General features: G+C 43.1%; 1 protein-coding gene across 1 annotated transcript in view; it reads left to right on the forward strand.

Moving 5' to 3' along the window:
• The first annotated feature begins 444 nt into the window (after nucleotides 1-444).
• The window catches only part of LOC126100668 (skin secretory protein xP2-like), a 96,755-nt gene continuing 76,847 nt past the window's right edge, over nucleotides 445-20,352 (forward strand). The window contains exon 1 of the mRNA XM_049911288.1: nucleotides 445-555. Within this exon, the coding sequence (XP_049767245.1) occupies nucleotides 538-555 (18 nt within the window). The 5' untranslated portion in view covers nucleotides 445-537. The remainder of the gene's footprint in view (nucleotides 556-20,352) is intronic.

The following is a 20,352-nucleotide window of genomic DNA, read 5'->3' on the forward strand; positions in this document are numbered from 1 at the left end:
AAATAAAAAATTTCAAAAAAATGTTGTGAATTTTCATTACAATTGAAAAAAAATCATCTTTAATAACTGAACTAAAATTTTGTAAAATCCCTGTGTTAAGTTGTAGCCCATATTCCAATAAACAATCTGTAAAAAGTTCAACTTCCTACCTCAAATACTTTGTGAGGAAAGATGTAATTTATAAGCGTTATTTTAACATTGCAAGTATAGGGCGTTCCGGAGCCCCTTAATGGACAAGTAAAGGCGTAAGGTCTTTATTTGAGGGTTATACCTGAGACGCTCGGTATTTCACAAGAGCTGAGGTTGTGGAGCCTCAGCCACGGACCAGCCAGCATGTGAACCGCTCGCGCCTCGAGTTGGCTGTGGGCAGAGGCGGCAGGGAGGGGCCGCCCGTGTCAATGCCACGGCTGGCGGTGGATCCAGGCCACCTCAGCGCGGCTCGGCGGCTCTGCGCGCCCCACCAGGGCAGCCTTTATAAAGCCGCCCCGCCGGCGCGCCTGCAAGCAATCCGCTACCGACCGCCGCTCCGCCAGCACCATGGGACACTTGCAACAGGTGAGTGGCCGCCGCAGCGTGTTGGTAAACAAACAGGGCAGCGCGCCGGTGTGGGCTACCTGTTTGTCGCGATGTTAGCACCAAATCGTCATTCAGCGTCGTGAGAGAGGAAAACGAGTGGTAGCTGAGGGGAAAAACTTGTTCTTATTGTGGCCATTCTCAAGAGCGGCAGTCTATTTTTAATTGTATCTGCTTACTGTTGTCTCCTTTAAAGTATGTACGCCCACCACTTCCCTTAAATATCAAACTGTCTGTTATCTGTACTTTGCAACTACAGAAGAACCTCTCTAAACCGACCTTGGATGGTCCGTCACTCCGGTTAGTCCGACCATGCTGAGGCTCCAAGCCTGTGCCGACTTGTCACTGACTGGACGCGTGTCGGGCCATTGTTGCGATGTCTATCGTTGTGCATATCGTTATACTGTACGTTTTTGTGCAGTTTTATCCTTTGTTGCTATTAAAAAACTTCGTTGTTTGCTTTATTCCGTGTTCTCTGCCGTAATTATTACTGTAGATTCACTGCGTGTACAGTTGTCTGTTTTTCAACATGTCTGGATTCGAACGTAAACACGTAACTCTTTCACTAAATGAAAAATTAGCAGTGCTACAAAGACTAGACGAAGGAGATTCGCTCCAAAAAATTGCAAACAAACTGAATGTAGGCGTTACGACAATTAAGGATCGGAGGAAGGATCGGAAAGACATTGACTCCTATACAGTTACGATTGATGGTGATAACACTCTGAAGAATAGCAAAACATTAAAAAAGCCTAAACTTGAACTGCTTGATAACGCATTGTGGATGTGGTTTTGTCAAGAAAGAAGGAAAGGAACCCCAATATCTGGCCCAGTTCTCAAAGAAAAAGCAATAGTTTTGCACAAAAAACTGGTAGCCGAAAGTAAATTTGCTACCAGTGAAGGCTGGATTGATCCTTGGAAAACTCGTCAAAAATGTATCACTGATTTTTTTTCCAAGTAATTTGATGTCGTTTTTACTGTAAAAACAATGCATACAGTATAATCATTTCTTAGTTTATACGTACAGTAGTTTATTTGTTTGTAAAAAATTTCTTTTTTATACACAGTGCTATAAACATTTTTTAGTTTACAGTATATATCGTTTATACGTTATTATGTACAGTACAGTACTGTAATTTGTTTGTCGTTTTTCCTTTTAAAACCAATACATATTATAGTGTGTGTAGACGTTTTTTAGTTAATATACTCTTTAACACTGAGTAAAAAGCATCTTTTTATATTACTGTAGAGATCTTTTAGTCCTTAAATAATTTAATTTTTTGTACTAAATGTCTTTTTATATTTTTTGCAATAAATATTAGTCCCGAAGGTGACGGATTAGAGGGGTTCTACTGTAGTGGACTTTTTTTTTTCAAACACACATGTTTCACGTATTTGTATCAGGCACTATTAGTGATGTGTACGTATCCTTTCCGGTGCCAGTTGCCTCCTTTGTGCGCACTAGATTAATACCACTAAGTTTCCAATTCATTTAGTCCCCACACAAGAGCCATTAGGAATACGAAATCAACATAGATAAAAACCTCTGGTGGTGAATAGTACTAATAGATGAAACATCTCTGGTTAAGGTCATTCGAAGACCAGTATCAGTTGCAAAGCGATTTAGAAAAGATTGCTGTATGGTGTGGCAGGTGGCAGTTGACGCTAAATACCGAAAAGTGTGAGGTGATCCACATGAGTTCCAAATGAAATCCGTTGGAATTCGGTTACTCTATAAATAGTAAAATTCTCAAGGCTGTCAATTCAGCTAAGTACCTGGGTGTTAAAATTACGAACAACTTCAGTTGGAAAGACCACATAGATAATATTGTGGGGAAGGCGAGCCAAAAGTTGCGTTTCATTGGCAGGACACTTAGAAGATGCAACAAGTCCACTAAAGAGACAGCTTACACTACACTCGTTCGTCCTCTGTTAGAATATTAATGCGCGGTGTGGGATCCTTACTAGGTGGGATAGACGGAGGGCATCGAAAGGGTGCAAAAAGGGGCAGCTCGTTTTTTACTATCACGTAATAGGGGAGAGAGTGTGGCAGATATGATACGCGAGTTGGGATGGAAGTCATTCAAGCAAAGACGTTTTTCGTCGCGGCGAGATCTATTAACGAAATTTCAGTCACCAACTTCCTCATCCGAATGCGAAAATATTTTGTTGAGCCCAACCTACACAGGTAGGAATGATCATCAAAATAAAATAAGAGAAATCAGAGCTCGAACAGAAAGGTTTAGGTGTTCGTTTTTCCCGCGTGCTGTTCGGGAGTGGAATGGTAGAGAGATAGTATGATTGTGGTTCGATGAACCCTCTGCCAAGCACTTAAATGTGAATTGCAGAGTAATCTTGTAGATGTAGATGTTAAAAATGAAATAACATTAGGTTTCAAAAGACGAACAATGCTTATTCTTAACTGAATGAAAAACGTAACTAAAGTAGAACTGAGGAAGAATTACTAATGGAGAAACACTAATGATCGCAAAATATCATTTATTTAAAATGACCGTTTCGGCACTCACAGTATGCCAACTTCAGATCGACTCCACCGTTTCTTGACAACACACAGCTGCTCAGCACGTCACCATCTTCAGCAAATGGTGCAATCGATCTGAAGTTGGCCTGTTGTATGTGCCCAAACCGGTCATTTTAATTAAATGGTGTTATGGCATGATGACTATTTCTTCATAAGTCAATATCACAATTGATATCGTTGACAGTACCAACCATAATGGTTAAAATCCTGAGGAAAAGTAGCTAGAAAAATTAACATTGCAACCAAAGTATATCTTGCTGCCTCAATACATTTCGTAATAACCGATATGTTCCATTAGTCGGATAGTCACAATAACAAGAATGTCATAGGTGTTCTAGCTAAATATTTTTGTTCAGTTTGAACCGTAGCTTAGAAATTATTGTCTTGATGATAAAATGTTGTTACACCGGTTACTATTAAATGGATTAAAATTGCTTTTATTGTTTCTATTACTGTACAGTGTAGCCATTTTCAAATATTGGCACTCCGAAATAGCCATTTTTCGGCCAGAAAGCAAGCACCTGTCAAACCTGTCGTACGAATGACCATCTTGGTGGGTTATACTTATGCAAAAACTCTAAAATGGCTACACACTTCCAAGAATGGAAATAAAATGATGTCCTGATCCGTCTAACGACAGTCGTAGTGGTAAAATATAATCATTCAGTTAATTTGTGGTTGTTGTGATCGCTGTTGCAACTACAAATTGTAGAAATTTTGTTGTAATAATAAGTCCCCAGGCTGTGTATTGCTTACGTACTGTCGTACATCAGTCGTAATAACATTTGCTAATGTAGGAAGTGTTCCTTTTTCAGCGTGTTCTGGTTCTTCCGTGTGTAAATAAAGGTTTAGGAGACATACTACCAGCTTGCAAATTTGACATTTTCTCGGTGTACGAGTCATCAAATACAGTGAAAGACATTTACAAAAGCAATCGAAAAACTTGGATTTTTTCCCCCACATTTGTAGCAGGTTAATGACATTTTCTCTGTCTCTTTGCATATCAATCTGTACTAAAAAGCTTTCTAGCTCCAATGATGGATCAGAATTGAAATATAGAGTGCATGAGGGTCTTGAGAAAAGTTAAATGAGTAGGATATGTTGCGATTAATGAAAGTTTGTGACAAATTGGGAATCGAACTCGGTTCTCCTGCTTATCGTGAGCAGCAGTCTTAACAGTTAGGGTATCTGAGCATACTTCCAGAACCGATTCAAATTTTTGCTGTTGTCACTTACGGTTCCTCCTTCACATTTTGACTGTTGCTGACCTTTCATTGTTACTGGTGTTTTCCCATCAAACTTCCATTGTACTGATGCTCCTCTCCATCAAATTTTCATTCTCGCTGATGTTTCCTACGTCAAATTTTCGTTGTTACTAATTTTTCCTTCATAAAATTTCATTGTCACGGATTTTTCCTCCTCCATCAAATTGCAAGTTCATACTTACTGAACAGGTTTCACTGGTATCACTTCCTGTCACGGATTTTCACTCATTGCATTCCTTACCTCCATTCACTTCATTTCAGGTGAATTCAGTTCAAGTCATAAATGATGACTGTTTTATTTAGTTTCTTTCTTTCTGTAAAGTCTAACCTTGCGACATATCTTATAACATGTTTGAAGAAAGGCAAACCCACGTTTATAGCGTTTTTAGATGTAGAGAAAACACTTTTGACAGTGTTGATTGGAATACACTCTTTGAAAATTTGAAGGTTTCGAGGGATAAAATACAGAGAGAGAATGGTTACGCACAAATTGTACAGGATCCAGACGGCAGTTGTAAGCGTCGAAGCGCATGAAGGGAAAGCATTGGTTGATAAGGAAGTAATTCAGGGTTGTAGCCTATCTCTAGTATTTTTCAGTGTGTACATTGACCAAGCATTAAAGGAAGCGAAAGAAAAAATTGGTGAATGAATTAAACTTAAAGAAGCGATGAAAACTTTGGGGTTTGACGATGATATTGTAATTCTGTCAGAGACTGCAAAGGACTAGGAAGCGCAGTTGACCGGAAAGGACGGTGTCTTGAGAGGAGAATAGAAGAAGAACACTAACAAAACGGAACATTGTCGAAGTAAATCAGGTAATGTTCAGGAAATTACATCAGGGAATGAGACGCTAAAAGTAGTAAATGATTTTCTCTGTTTAGGCAGTAAATTAACAGATGATGACCGAAATACAGTGAATATCAAATGTAGACTGGCAATGGTAAGAAACGAGTTTCTAAACAAGAGATATCTGTTAACATGTAATACAAAATTAAGTGATAGGAAGTCTTTTCTGAAGGCGTTTATCTGGAGTGTTGTTTTGTACGGAGGCGAAACGTGGACGAAAAGTGGTCTAGACAAGAGGAGAATAGAAGCTTTTGAATCGTGGTGTTAAAGAAGAATGCTGAAACTTATGGGGGTAGATCACGTAACTGAGGTGGAGGTACTGGGGAAAACTGGGGAGAAAGGAAATTCGTGACATATCTTGTCTAGAAGAAGGGATACGTTGATAGGACACATTCTGAAACATCAAGGGATCACCAGTTTAGTGCTGATGGGAACTATGGGGGATAAAAATAGTAGAGAGAGACCAAGGGATGAGTATAGTAACCAGGTTCAATTGAATGTGGGATCCAGTAGGTTTCCAGAAATAAAAAGGCTTACATAGGATAGAGTAGCGTGGAGGGCTGCATCAAACAAGTCTTCGGACTGAAGAACACAACAACAACAAAATAGTTTTATGCTTATCGATAAAAGAGAGCTGCACCTGAAAAATGGTCCATTTAAATCGCAGTTGTGCTATTTTTATTTAGATCTTATATCGATCGTATTCCAACCGAATTTGATAGATACTGCGTAACGTCTCCATTCCAACCTCGGTTTCCCAAGTCTTGGAGAGTCGGAGCACTAAAAGGAGTTTCTTTATTATTTTCTATTTTTTTCCATTTGGAGCTGGCATATTGTTTAGTAATGTGAGAAACACATTTATCCCTTGCATTAAGCTACATGCTTCTTTACCGAGTAACATATCCACACGAAATTCCATGTAAACGAGAATAGCACTACAGGGTTCGCCAGCACCGACATTTAGCAAGAGGCGCCGTCGTCTCGTATTAAAACTCCAACTTTCTTAGATTACATCCACAGGAAGTAAGTAACACGTAATATGTGAAAGAATTTTGCAGGTAATTAATATGAGCTCCTAAAATAAAACCACAAAGTGAAGAATACGATTAAAAAATCGGAGCGTCGAAGAAAAGAAGTGAACAATCTTTGTAGCTTATGTTATGTTTTTGATAGTCACGTGATATTTCTACACCATATGCCTTCCAAGAGATTTTATAAACGTTAAGGACAGTATTCATAAGTTTTATTATAATGTAGACGAATTATAACAGATCTGCTACAAATAGCAAAAATGAAGCATTATTTTCGGAATAAAGAGCCCCATTTCGATATTATATATTTGCTTCTCATACGTACAAGCGGCCACGTTTCAACAGTCTGCACGCAGTAACTCTGCCAGTAAACAGTACACGTTTGTGCCAAAGAAGGTTTCCGCAGAACAGAGGTTGAGAATTGGCATTCATGGTGAACACGTCTCCGAACAGCTGCTACGCTCTGCAGCCAAGCAGAACGACACAGCTCGGCAGGAAGAAGGGCAGCGGAGCTGGGAATACGACATCGTAACGCGCACTTCTGTGAATCCTAATCAGCCGCTGCCGTAGGAACAGGGAATGCCAAATGTGGAGAAGAATTTTGAAGAGGACCGGTGATAACGGTGATCTCTCCCTCTCTAGAGTATGGATTGAGTGTAGCCTGTACGGTTGAAATTGGTTTTTCATTTTTTTTTTCTTGTGAACGCTGGCTCTACTTACCTGTACAATAAAAGACTGACGAAACAGAGGCTGGAGTTCCGTTTGTTAATGAAAATCGTATTACGAAGATTGAACATGTTCCTAATAGGCTGTTGGTCTTTATAAAAGGTTTTTCATGTTGGATATGACAAAATGGATGAATATCATTTCAGCACCTAGTTTGTTTTTCGTGTGTAATTAGGTGTATTCATAGATAGGACATAACTGTCGCGAGTAGATGTCGTTCCAGAGTATTTACTCACTGTAAAGTTTAAAGGGCACACATCTTTTGTAGCAGTTACAGATATCTTTCCAACTCCAATATAACGTTAATCTTTGTTTCTATAATCTCTTCTTGCTAATTACTTCTACGTGCTACTAGAAGGGGCGACATGAAGGTCATTCGGCCACCGTCTACCTCTAAGATAGTCAAATCATGATTAACATGCCGACCCCGTGTAGATACGAGGTAAACGCCATCAAAAAGAAGAAATGACCACAAGTGGGGTATGCAATGAAGATAGCTGAACGCTTGCACAGTCTTCCTCGAATACCAGTTCTCTGTCTATACCCAACAAGAATTCGTGACGACAGCATTGCTTTTCCTGCAGTTACACACACACACACACACACACACACACAAAGGTAATTTCGGGAGTACCCCAAGGAAGCGTGATAGGACCGGCACTGTTTATAATACATATTAACCATCTAGTAGAATGCGTCGGAAGTTGTTAAAGACTGTTCGCAGATGATGCGGTTCTTTATAAGAAATAAGGAAGTAACAATGGCAGAAGACATCGATTTTCAGAAGGACATAGAGAGAGGATTTATGGATGGTGCAGGGACAGCAGATGACCTTGCACGTAAAGAAAAAGGAAAAAAAAAAAACATATTGCGCATACATGGGACAAGAAATCCACTACTGTAAAAACACACTACTGAAGAAAATGCTGGAAACAGTAATGTTTATCTGGAGCGACAGTTAAGTGGAGTGGCCACTTAACCAACAGTAGGAAAAGCAGACACCAGACTGAGCTTCATAGCAAGAAACTGAAGGAGAGATTTACTATTTTTTGGTTCAAAAAATTGATTTTTTAAATGGCATTTTTGGATCCGTAAAAGTGCTTAGAATCCACCCCTGAAACGGTTTTTCCGCATACGGAATGTTTGTTATTCGCTGTTGAACAAAAAAACGCATCTGCCTGAAATCGGCCTTTTTCACGCACCAGTTTTTTTTCTTTCGGAGTACGAGTTATTGTACCCGTGCTTGGGAGGAAGCACACAAAATTCAAATGAAAGTTTGAACGCGTTTGTTTGGAAGTTAGCCCCCAAGCATTTGCATTCTGGTGCAAAGACCGTGGAGATTGCGACTTTCCTGGCAGTGAGCAGCTTCGACGAAGGGTATTAAGCAATTCTGAAGACCATGACAACGATGGACGCCACCCTGGGACTCTATTCGACGCAGTTCGCCAAGCGTTCGGACGACCACCGGATTCAAGCGGCCGAAAACCGCTTGTCGCCGGCAGTACGAGCGGCTCTGGAGCAGCGCAGGATGGCCCAGATCGAGCAGAACGCCCTCTGTGAGGAAGAGGAAGGACTAGTTTCGGACCCGGAATAGCAGATTAAACGTACTTTGCATGATATTGCATTTATATGTAGTCAAAACTTCGAACGCGTTTTTCTCGAAATGACTTTTCTTTTATCGCGCGGTATGGTAACTTCAAATCTACTGAACCGATTGTTTTCGACGAAGCTAACTAAATTGTATAGGAGTTGTACTACTTTTATTCCGTTCCATCAACTATAAATATATTTACTTGGCCGACGACAGTGAAAAATCGATGAGATAAACCATATTTCTTTCAAATGTCCGCCATTTTGTTTCGTATTGTCCAAATAACTTAAGCGAGGTACAACTCCTAAAGAACCTTATATACTTCGCTAACGTCATAGCAATTTTGATTTCAGACTAGTCGGCACCTGTGACGTACCTCGCGTGGTGGTCTACATCGAAATTTTGTTTCGTTCAGACGGCACTTCCGCCTTTGCTCTCCGACATTTCCGATCGAAAAAATTCCAGTTTGTAGAGGAAATATCAAAAAACATTTTAACCAAATTTGACACTGATATCTATAACGCATCCGAGAAAAACTTCTCAAAGATCATGCTTTTTTCGGGCCAAAAATAGTAAACCTCCCCTTAAGGAAATGGAATTTAACCACTTGACAGCTAATGCAGAGGCCTGCCAACAATCATTCCTCCCACGCACCGTTCGCGAAGGGAACAGGGAAGGGGGGAATCAGTTAATGGTACCAGAATTACCTTCCACCACACACAGTCAGGTGGTGTGCCGACTACTGATTAGATGTAGATTTAAGTTCCCTTCGCAGTATCGTCATGCTGTTGTATACAGGTAGACTTTAATCGACTGTTACGATCATGGCAACGCGTCTCTGGATCAGTTAAATATCTGTTGCGATGCCTACTTATTAAGAATTCCAAATGATGTCCTGGTTCCGGAAATGTGTCACTGTTCATGTAATCGAGTATAAACGTTTTCTTTTTCCCTCTGTTATGGGGATTCTTTTCCATTTATCATCGTTTACCGACAGCTGGTATTCCGTTGCGTTTATCCCGTCTAGTACGAGATCTGATTTGCCGGGATTTGGCAAATCTTATTACTTATTTAGTACAGTATAGTTACCCTTAGGTAACCTAAGGGAGGAAAGTGGTCTGCTTTATCAGACGGTGAAATGGTTAATCTTTATTCTGTGAGTTGTCGTACTGCGACATAATGAGCGGAACAGCCCAGCATTCGCCTAAAGCGGCGTAGGAAACCTCACTGGTGTACCAACTCACAGTCGCTAATTCGTCGCACGGTGTCGATCCGGCTCCGACTCACAAACTAACGCGCTGTGCGTTACGCTGTACGAGCAAGGCACTGGCGTTCAGTGTATGAAATGTAGATACTCTGTTAGTCCTTTTCTATTTGTTTTCGATCTTTCAGCATCGATAATTTCTGATTTTATCAATATGCAAACCTCGAAATGGCTGGAACTGTAACTTAAAATAAATTTTCCAGTGGCAGTTCTTTTATGTTATAATGTCTGCCTTTCTTGTAATTTAACGACGAATACTTTCGGTTCAGTTAAAAACGTTCATTTTTGCTGTGCTATTTAGCACCTGTAGAAAGAGTTTTATTCCGTAAACAACGCTCAACACGCGTCTTTACTTGGATAGCTCTGATAAATGGTATACGACTGGCGTTGATTACTGTAGAAGTAGTAAAGCTTACTGAGAGAGAAAGCGAAATGGATTTTTCTCTGTTGCATATTTTAGTCTGTACTTAGGTACATTATGGAGCAACGCCCTGTAGTAAAAATAATTAAAACAAAACTAAATTACTTATTAAGCTAGTCCTAATGGATACGTAGAATGACGAGATTGTTTTCGTTTCTTTTCTTTCATTTCAGAACATAAATTGTAGGTCATATTGAACAGCACGAGAGAAGTATGCCCCACATGTAAGGACCAGCAATACACGTGAATGACCGAACGTAACATCAAATCTACCATATTACCCTTCCCCCCCCCCCCCCTCTGTGCTAGAGCGAGAATGAGTAACGAACTTCTCGTACTGATAGTCGTTTCAAACGAAAACGTGCAACTCTGCTGGTATATGCTTGTTGCTTGGATTTCAGTTCGCGTATCACTTGCAGTTGCTTTCTGTGAGTCAATACGCGAATTACCACATTTTTCAAATTAACGTAGACACTACATCCGGTGGACCTACAGGCCATGGAATACTACCTTCAGGACTTGGTGAAAGCTTTCGCCCTCGAGGGGCGATTATGCGGATTGTGATTTTTACTGCAAGTAATTATTTATACGTAAGCCGTATCATAGTGTAAGGTTTCCGCTATGTTTTGTAAGGCTAGTTTTCACCTCACATTTTACAAAAAAATACATTTTTTCACCTGTTGGAGACGCTGTTTCAGGTTTTCTTCATTTCCCTCTATAGCCTTATATGGCAAAAAGATTCATTTGCTTTACACAGTGTCCTCTGCTGATGTTATATTAAAATTTAGGTTTTTTCAGTTTGGTCAGTTTAAGGGAAGGGTGAAGTTACTTACGAGACCTAGTCTCAACGTAAGGTCCGATTAGGCGCGAAATGGAAACTACTGTGAAAATCCGTTGGAAATTCGCACAGATGTATTGGTCAGTGTCTATAGTGGGTCCGTCGATCGCTTCACGTCGCTCTTTTAAGTTCAGAGCGCAAAGTGATCACGTAGAAATGTCTAAAGCAACAGTGTCTCCCACCAAGTATGTGGATCTCGGGAAAGATTTCGCCTGAACCTATGCAGCCCACATAACAGGAATGTCATGCATTTCTTTGGGTCAAATAGTTCAAATGATCTGAGCACTATAGGACTCGACATCTGAAGTCATCAGTCTCCTAGAACTTAGAACTAATTAAACCCAACTGTCCTAAGGACATCACACACATCCATGCCCGAGGCAGGATTCCAACATGCGACCGTAGCGATTGCGCGGTTCCAGACTGAAGCGCCTAGAACCGCTCGGCCACACCGGCCGGCCATGCGTTTCTTTCTTTAAGACAGTTTTCAGCCGCATTCTGTAGGGTCAATGAAGACGCTCCCGCAGCGAAATCTTTGATCACTCACAGTAAAGCCCTTACTTGTTCCCCTCCGTTGTTCATCTCAGCTCACAAGAACCGATGGCTACGAAGACAACATTGTGGCGCAAACAACGAAAGGCAGACCAGCGTAGAGAACTGGTGGAAAGCACAGGCGCCTGCTTTCTATCGGGAGGGTACTGGAAAGTTTGCAGAACGCCACGACAAACGTCTGAGCGGCGACTGTTCGGAGAGGCAGCAGGAAAGTGTGGCTAACTGTTACTAATAAAAAGTTTTTCATTTTCGCTGTGGTTTACAAATGCTTCAAATGGCTCTGAGCACTATGGGACTTATCATCTATGGTGATCAGTCCCCTAGAACTTAGAACTACTTAAACCTAACTAACCTAAGGACATCACACAACACCCAGCCATCACGAGGCGGAGAAAATCCCTGACCCCGCCGGGAATCGAACCCGGGAACCCGGGCGCGGGAAGCGAGAACGCTACCGCACGACCACGAGCTGCGGGTGCTGTGGTTTTCATTTCTTGACCTATCGGACCTAACTTTCCGAACAGTCCTCGTATTTCCCCCAGTTTTCGATTCGTCTGGAGCTGTTAAAACTCTGGTTGTCATAAAACGTGTCTTTGCATAGGCGTCGGTGGGCATTTAAGCCTCGTGAGGACTGCATGAGGACTGTCCCTTACGGAGTCTTGTTCGACCGATTGTCAGCGACAAATCCTCCAACGTACTGATTAAAATGCCGTTCGCGACTGATGGCTGCCAACATTTACTGTCAAGTACCAGGTAGCAGATCTCTTATCGCAGTTACCGGGATTGCTAATACTTGTGCTTCATCTGCTTCTTTACTTACAGTCTCCTAGCAACACACTCCCAGCAGACAACGCCTCTTCAGTATAATATGTGTTCATTTCAGCTGCTGCGGGAGATCCGGCACTGGAAGTCCTTTGAAAAGTTTTGCATCCTGTGGCTTACAAAGAGTGATTCAGCTGCCCCTACGTAAGGATTTTACGCAACCCGCAACGCCTTCTAATACCATGATCGAGATATCCAAATGAGTTTCTTTTCAAACGTTATGCACACCGTAAGAGAGATTTGAATAAAATAATTTATTTCACAAAATACACTCCTGGAATGGAAAAAAGAACACATTGACACCGGTGTGTCAGACCCACCATACTTGCTCCGGACACTGCGAGAGGGCTGTACAAGCAATGATCACACGCACGGCACAGCGGACACACCAGGAACCGCGGTGTTGGCCGTCGAATGGCGCTAGCTGCGCAGCATTTGTGCACCGCCGCCGTCAGTGTCAGCCAGTTTGCCGTGGCATACGGAGCTCACTCGCAGTCTTTAACACTGGTAGCATGCCGCGACAGCGTGGACGTGAACCGTATGTGCAGTTGACGGACTTTGAGCGAGGGCGTATAGTGGGCATGCGGGAGGCCGGGTGGACGTACCGCCGAATTGCTCAACACGTGGGGCGTGAGGTCTCCACAGTACATCGATGTTGTCGCCAGTGGTCGGCGGAAGGTGCACGTGCCCGTCGACCTGGGACCGGACCGCAGCGACGCACGGATGCACGCCAAGACCGTAGGATCCTACGCAGTGCCGTAGGGGACCGCACCGCCACTTCCCAGCAAATTAGGGACACTGTTGCTCCTGGGGTATCGGCGAGGACCATTCGCAACCGTCTCCATGGAGCTGGGCTACGGTCCCGCACACCGTTAGGCCGTCTTCCGCTCACGCCCCAACATCGTGCAGCCCGCCTCCAGTGGTGTCGCGACAGGCGTGAATGGAGGGACGAATGGAGACGTGTCGTCTTCAGCGATGAGAGTCGCCTCTGCCTTGGTGCCAATGATGGTCGTATGCGTGTTTGGCGCCGTGCAGGTGAGCGCCACAATCAGGACTGCATACGACCGAGGCACACAGGGCCAACACCCGACATCATGGTGTGGGGAGCGATCTCCTACACTGGCCGTACACCACTGGTGATCGTCGAGGGGACACTGAATAGTGCACGGTACATCCAAACCGTCATCGAACCCATCGTTCTACCATTCCTAGACCGGCAAGGGAACTTGCTGTTCCAACAGGACAATGCACGTCTGCATGTATCCCGTGCCACCCAACGTGCTCTAGAAGGTGTAAGTCAACTTCCCTGGCCAGCAAGATCTCCGGATCTGTCCCCCATTGAGCATGTTTGGGACTGGATGAAGCGTCGTCTCACGCGGTCTGCACGTCCAGCACGAACGCTGGTCAAACTGAGGCGCCAGGTGGAAATGGCATGGCAAGCCGTTCCACAAGACTACATCCAGAATTTGTGCGATCGTCTCCATGGGAGAATAGCAGCCTGCATTGCTGCGAAAGGTGGATATACACTGTACTAGTGCCGACATTGTGCATGCTCTGTTGCCTGTGTCTATGTGCCTGCGGTTCTGTCAGTGTGATCATGTGATGTATCTGACCCCAGGAATGTGTCAATAAAGTTTCCCCTTCCTGGGACAATGAATTCACGGTGTTCTTATTTCAATTTCCAGGAGTGCACTTTCACAAGCCTTAAATATACTCCCCGTACTTGCTTATGACAGCTTCCAGTGGTTTGGCAACTTGGGTGTTCCAAATAGGGCACATTCATTGTTGAGCTGTCTGATTACTCGAGTCACCTCAATGGAAGCTTCATCATTCGTATCGAAACGTTTTCCACGGAGCTGTTCTTTCAATTTCAGAACTAATTCAGTCCAGTGTGCTTATATCAAGACTGTATGGTGCGTGGGATTTACTTTCATTCATACTTGTCTGTAGTTTCTCTCACTGGTAGGACCATACGTGGTCTTGCATTATGGTGCAAAATGACGACACCAGCTGCAAGCATGTCAGGCCTTTTTTGAAGAATCTTCGGACGCAAAACATTTTGTAGAAACAGCTCGTAGTACGTGCCTGTTACAAACTTCGCCTAAGGAACTCTGTTTGAAGTTACGATTCTGTTCATGTCACATGCAAAGATCATCATCAGTTTCACCTTTGATTGTTAGCGGCGCTACTTTTTCGGCCGTGGAGGGCTGGAACTTTTCCACTGTGACGACTACTGAGATTTCAGTTATTACTCAAAATACCACATCCAAGTTTCCTCAAGTGCAACAATTCTTCACAGACCTTGTTCTCCTTCTGTTCGATAATGTTGAAGTAATGCTTCTGAGATTCTTTTGTGACCTGCTTTCTGCTCTTCACTCAGATCGTGGGGAAAGTATCTGGCAACAACTATTCTTATCTACATTTTCAATTATGATTGTATAAGTGAAGTGACAGACATTCTGATCTCATATGCGCTTTCCTCCCATGTTTTTCGTCTAGCCTCTCTCAAAACTTAACAGTAACCGGAGAGCTCTGGTCTCTTGCAATTGAAGGCCTTTCACTTCTTGGGCTGTCATCAGTGCTTAACCGACGTCCACGGAAACCAGAAGATCGCCTTCTTACTGTGCTATGATCCACTGCATTATTCCCACACACTACTCTCAAGGCGTTGTAAAATTCCGTTGGGTTCTTTCCACGTACGGATTCGACTTTGATGTACAAAAGCTTGTCGCTACTTGTAATCCGACCAGGTTAGGTCTCAGCTTCAATTTTAAAACTGAATTTCTCACAAGACAGGGACTCGAACCAGCATACACATATACATCAGTCACGCCAAAAGTCTCGCTCGCAACTGACATGAACTTCAACTTGATCCCGTCATTGTAAAGATCGCGAATGTGAAAACTGCAGTCGGTCAGGAATGCACCTACATCAGGGACTCAATGGACAAGAGTGCACAGTCCATAAATGTAAACAAACATCACTTTTAACAAAAAGTATTTTTTTTAATGGCGCTAGTATGTTTTTTCCACAGAAACGAAAACTGGAGATATAATTAGTGACGCCAGATTTGTTTTCACTGTTCTAAGCGTCATTATTTTTTTAAAAAATACGTGCACTTTAAAGGATGGCAACGGCGCCATAGTTTCTGCCCTATTGCACATAGTAAGGGTTGCCCACAGCAGGCTTCAGGACAGTGCAGGCAAACCGCATTACGGGAGTACAGCTTCTTAGTAAAAAAAACTGTGGCCCCATTGCCATCCTTTAAGGAGTACGTATCTGAGGAGGTGTGAGGTTTAGAAGAGTGAAACCAAGAAGGCCATTACTAATCGCGCCTCTAGTTTTCATTTCTGTAGGAAAAGCATACATATCCCACTTTTAAAAAAAGTAACCGTGCGTTTACATTTATGTGTTTACAATTGTGTGTTTACATTTATGAACTGTATTCCTGTCCATTGTGTGAGCCCTTGAGAATAGTGCATCTAAGACCAATCATAAGGTGGAACGCTCTATATATATATATATATATATATATATATATATATATATATATATATATATATATCGAAACAAAACCAGTAAAAACAGGAAAGTTGTTAACGACAGAGAAGAACGCCTCGTTATTGACAGCTTCATAGAAACAGCGAATTGAAGACCTATTTTTCTTTTTGTATAACCACGGGATGGAGGGTGAATCACCTAAAATTTGCACCGCAAATATTGCGGAAATGGAAAGTGCTATTGATGTGCGGTTTTCTCAGAATGCGTTGTTACTAAAGGATTCGTATTGTGAGCCAATCAACAATCATAATAAATTTAGAAAGTGTATTTTTCAGAGAAACACACACTTTTTAAGTGAAACAATGCCTGCTGACATTGACGCACTAAAATTAGGGTAAACCGGACTGTCTGTGGTGTCGCTGGAGTTTAGTGAGAGTCGTTTACGAGATATGGTATTTTGAAAAGTTTCCACACCGACACTTGTTTGTGCCAGTCAACCTAGTAGTTGTTAGGTACGATGTTGTTATGTTTCCTTACAGTGTGGTTGTGTGTTCCTTGAGTGCATTGCGACTTGCTAGTAGTTAGTGTAACTGCCCAAGCAGTAGGCCTTGAGTGGACGATGGGGCCACGTGGGATTAGCCGAGCGGTCTCGGGCACTGCAGTCATGGACTGTGCGGCTGGTCCCGGCGGAGGTTCTACATCTACATCTACGAGTTATACTCCGCAAGCAACCCAACGGTGTGTGGCGGAGGGCACTTTCTCGGGCGCTGCAGTCATGGACTGTGCGGCTGGTCCCGGCGGAGGTTCTACATCTACATCTACATTTATACTCCGCAAGCAACCCAACGGTGTGTGGCGGAGGGCACTTTACGTGCCACTGTCATTACCTCCCTTTCCTGTTCCAGTCGCATATGGTTCGCGGGAAGAACGACTGTCTGAAAGCCTCCGTGCGCGCTCTAATCTCTCTAATTTTACATTCGTGATCTCCTCGGGAGGTATAAGTAGGGGGAAGCAATATATTCGATACCTCATCCAGAAACGCACCCTCTCGAAACCTGGCGAGCAAGCTACACCGCGATGCAGAGCGCCTCTCTTGCAGAGTCTGCCACTTGAGTTTGTTAAACATCTCCGCAACGCTATCACGGTTACCAAATAACCCTGTGACGAAACGCGCCGCTCTTCTTTGGATCTTCTCTATCTCCTCCGTCAACCCGATCTGGTACGGATCCCACACTGATGAGCAATACTCAAGTATAGGTCGAACGAGTGTTTTGTAAGCCACCTCCTTTGTTGATGGACAACATTTTCTAAGGACTCTCCCAATGAATCTCAACCTGGTACCCGCCTTACCAACAATTAATTTTATATGATCATTCCACTTCAAATCGTTCCGCACGCATACTCCCAGATATTTTACAGAAGTAACTGCTACCAGTGTTTGTTCCGCTATCATATAATCATACAATAAAGGATCCTCCTTTCTATGTATTCTCAATACATTACATTTGTCTATGTTAAGGGTCAGTTGCCACTCCCTGCATCAAGTGCCTATCCGCTGCAGATCTTCCTGCATTTCGCTACAATTTTCTAATGCTGCAACTTCTCTGTATACTACAGCATCATCCGCGAAAAGCCGCATGGAACTTCCGACACTATCTACTAGGTCATTTATATATATTGTGAAAAGCAATGGTCCCATAACACTCCCCTGTGGCACGCCAGAGGTTACTTTAACGTCTGTAGGCGTCTCTCCGTTGATAACAACATGCTGTGTTCTGTTTGCTAAAAACTCTTCAATCCAGCCACACAGCTGGTCTGATATTCCGTAGGCTCTTACTTTGTGTATCAGGCGACAGTGCGGAACTGTATCGAACGCCTTCCGGAAGTCAAGGAAAATAGCATCTACCTGGGAGCCTGTATCTATTATTTTCTGGGTCTCATGAACAAATAGAGCGAGTTGGGTCTAACACAATCGTTGTTTCCGGGATCCATGTTGATTCCTACTTAGTAGATTCTGGGTTTCCAAAAACGACATGATACTCGAGCAAAAAACATGTTCTAAAATTCTACAACAGATCGACGTCAGAGATATAGGTCTATAGTTTTGCGCATCTGCTCGACGACCCTTCTTGAAGACTGGGACTACCTGTGCTCTTTTCCAATCATTTGGAACCTTCCGTTCCTCTAGAGACTTGCGGTACATGGCTGTTAGAAGGGGGGCAAGTTCTTTCGCCTACTCTGTGTAGAATCGAATTGGTATCCCGTCAGGTCCAGTGGACTTTCCTCTGTTGAGTGATTCCAGTTGCTTTTCCTCCCTCGGGCACGGGTGTGTGTGTTTGTCCTTAGGATAATTTAGGTTAAGTAGTGTGCAAGCTTAGGGACTGATAACATTAGCAGTAAAGTCCCATAAGATTTCACTCACACATTGGACGATAGGATTTACCAACACAGAAAAAATCGACATGGTCGTGGCGTATTGAGTGTGTACGAAGAATGCAGTTCGTTCTCGTACGGTGTGTGGGACAATATCCCAATGGACGTCACTAATCTCTGCAACTATTTATAAAACTCTTCAACCAGTTACGTGAAAGTGGTAGTGTGACACCTAGACGACGTAACAGAAAGAAACAATAGATGACAGAAGTGGGTGAAATTAATGTTCTTACTGCTGTTGCAAATGATCCGCTCGTTAGCTCCCGTGCAACCACACGAGGAAGTGAGATGAGTCGGACAAGCTTCCTACGCATTTTCCATCGCCACTGGTTCCGTCCCTATCACATCTCTCTCCATCAAGGGCTGCTTGTAAACGGTTATCAGAATCATGTTAACTTCTGTCACTTGGCGTTAAGACAGGATACTCCAGATGATCATGTATCTTGTTTCGTGATGAAGCCTGATTTACTAACCATGGTCAGGTAAACTGCCGAAACATGCACTGTTGGTCTGCTGACAGTCCCCGTTGGCTTCGTCAGGTGGAACGTCAGTCCATGGAGTGTAAATGTATGGTGTGAGATACTGAGCTACCAGCTCATAGGCCCGTTTTTCATAGATGGAATACTGAACGCGCACAGGTATCGCAGCCTCCTATCAGAACATCTTCCACGGATGCTGCAACACGTTCCTCTGCATACTAAGTGGAACCTGTGGTACCAACATGATGGCTTTCCAGCCTGTAGTGCAAGAAGTACTACAGCACGTCTTCACAAATTTTTCCAAATTGTTTCACAGGTCGCAGAGGACCTGAAACTTCGCCGGCCCATTCCCAGGACCTGATGCCTGTGGACGTTTTTCTGTGGGGAAAACTGAAAGAACATACCAACTAAACTCAATGATATGCAACGACTTATTACTACAGCCTGTTCGGACACCTCTGCTGAAATGCAAGCACTTGTGCAGCAGTCGTTCCTTACCAGGCTGGCAGCGTGTATTGCCGCTACCGGTGGTCATTTTTAACACACCCTGTAATAGTCAACTGTCTCATTGTAGGAAAGAATCCTGTATATACCTGTGTTGTCCTTTCGTGTGTGCTACCACAGGTATCGTACAACTGTCAGCGTGGGTAATTTACAAAATACGATATCTCGTAAACGACTCGCATTAGAATCATGCAACAAACACCACTGATATTCTGTCTTACTTTTAGTCTGGTAATGTCAATAGGCATTAGTCCACCTAAAACGTATGTGTTTGCACAAAAAATTCTCTTTTAAAGTATTTTTACTATCTGTTGATGGGCTAAGAGTGGGAGCCCCTGACTACCAACTGTGAAAGCTGCATGTCAATAGCAGTGCCCATTTCCGCAATATTTGCAGCGCAAGTTTTAGGTGTTTCATCCTGTACAGGTTATCATACTTGCCTGTATTTTAATCTCAGTACGTAAATCGTTTGAAACCGTCATACTTTAGGAGAACTATACTGAAAAATAGCGATGTGGCTACTGGCAGCCGCCCCCCCCCCCCCACCTCCTCCACCCAATCTTCCTCCATCTTTTGGTGAAACAGACAAAAAAAAACTGGTCGTCAATTCGCTGTTTCTATGAAGCTGTAAATAACGAGCCGCCCTTCTCTGTCGTTAACACTTTCCTGTTTTTGCTGGTTTTGTTTCGATTGAAGCCGGCCGTTGTGGCCGAGCTGTTCTAGGCGCTTCAGTCTGGACCCGCGCTACCGATGCGGTCGCAGGTTCGAATCCTGCCCTGGGCATGGATGAGTCTGATGTCCTTAGGTTAGTTAGGTTTAAGTAGTTCTAAGTTCTAGGGGACTGATGACCTCAGTCCCATAGTGCTCAGAGCCATTTGAAGCATTTGTTTCGATTGATACGCGTTAAACAAATTTCCGGAATGAAGGAAAATGTGAAAAATACATTTGATTAGAGATGTACCTG

The sequence above is a fragment of the Schistocerca cancellata genome, chromosome 9 (genome assembly GCF_023864275.1).
Source record: "Schistocerca cancellata isolate TAMUIC-IGC-003103 chromosome 9, iqSchCanc2.1, whole genome shotgun sequence".
Lineage (NCBI taxonomy): Eukaryota > Metazoa > Arthropoda > Insecta > Orthoptera > Acrididae > Schistocerca > Schistocerca cancellata.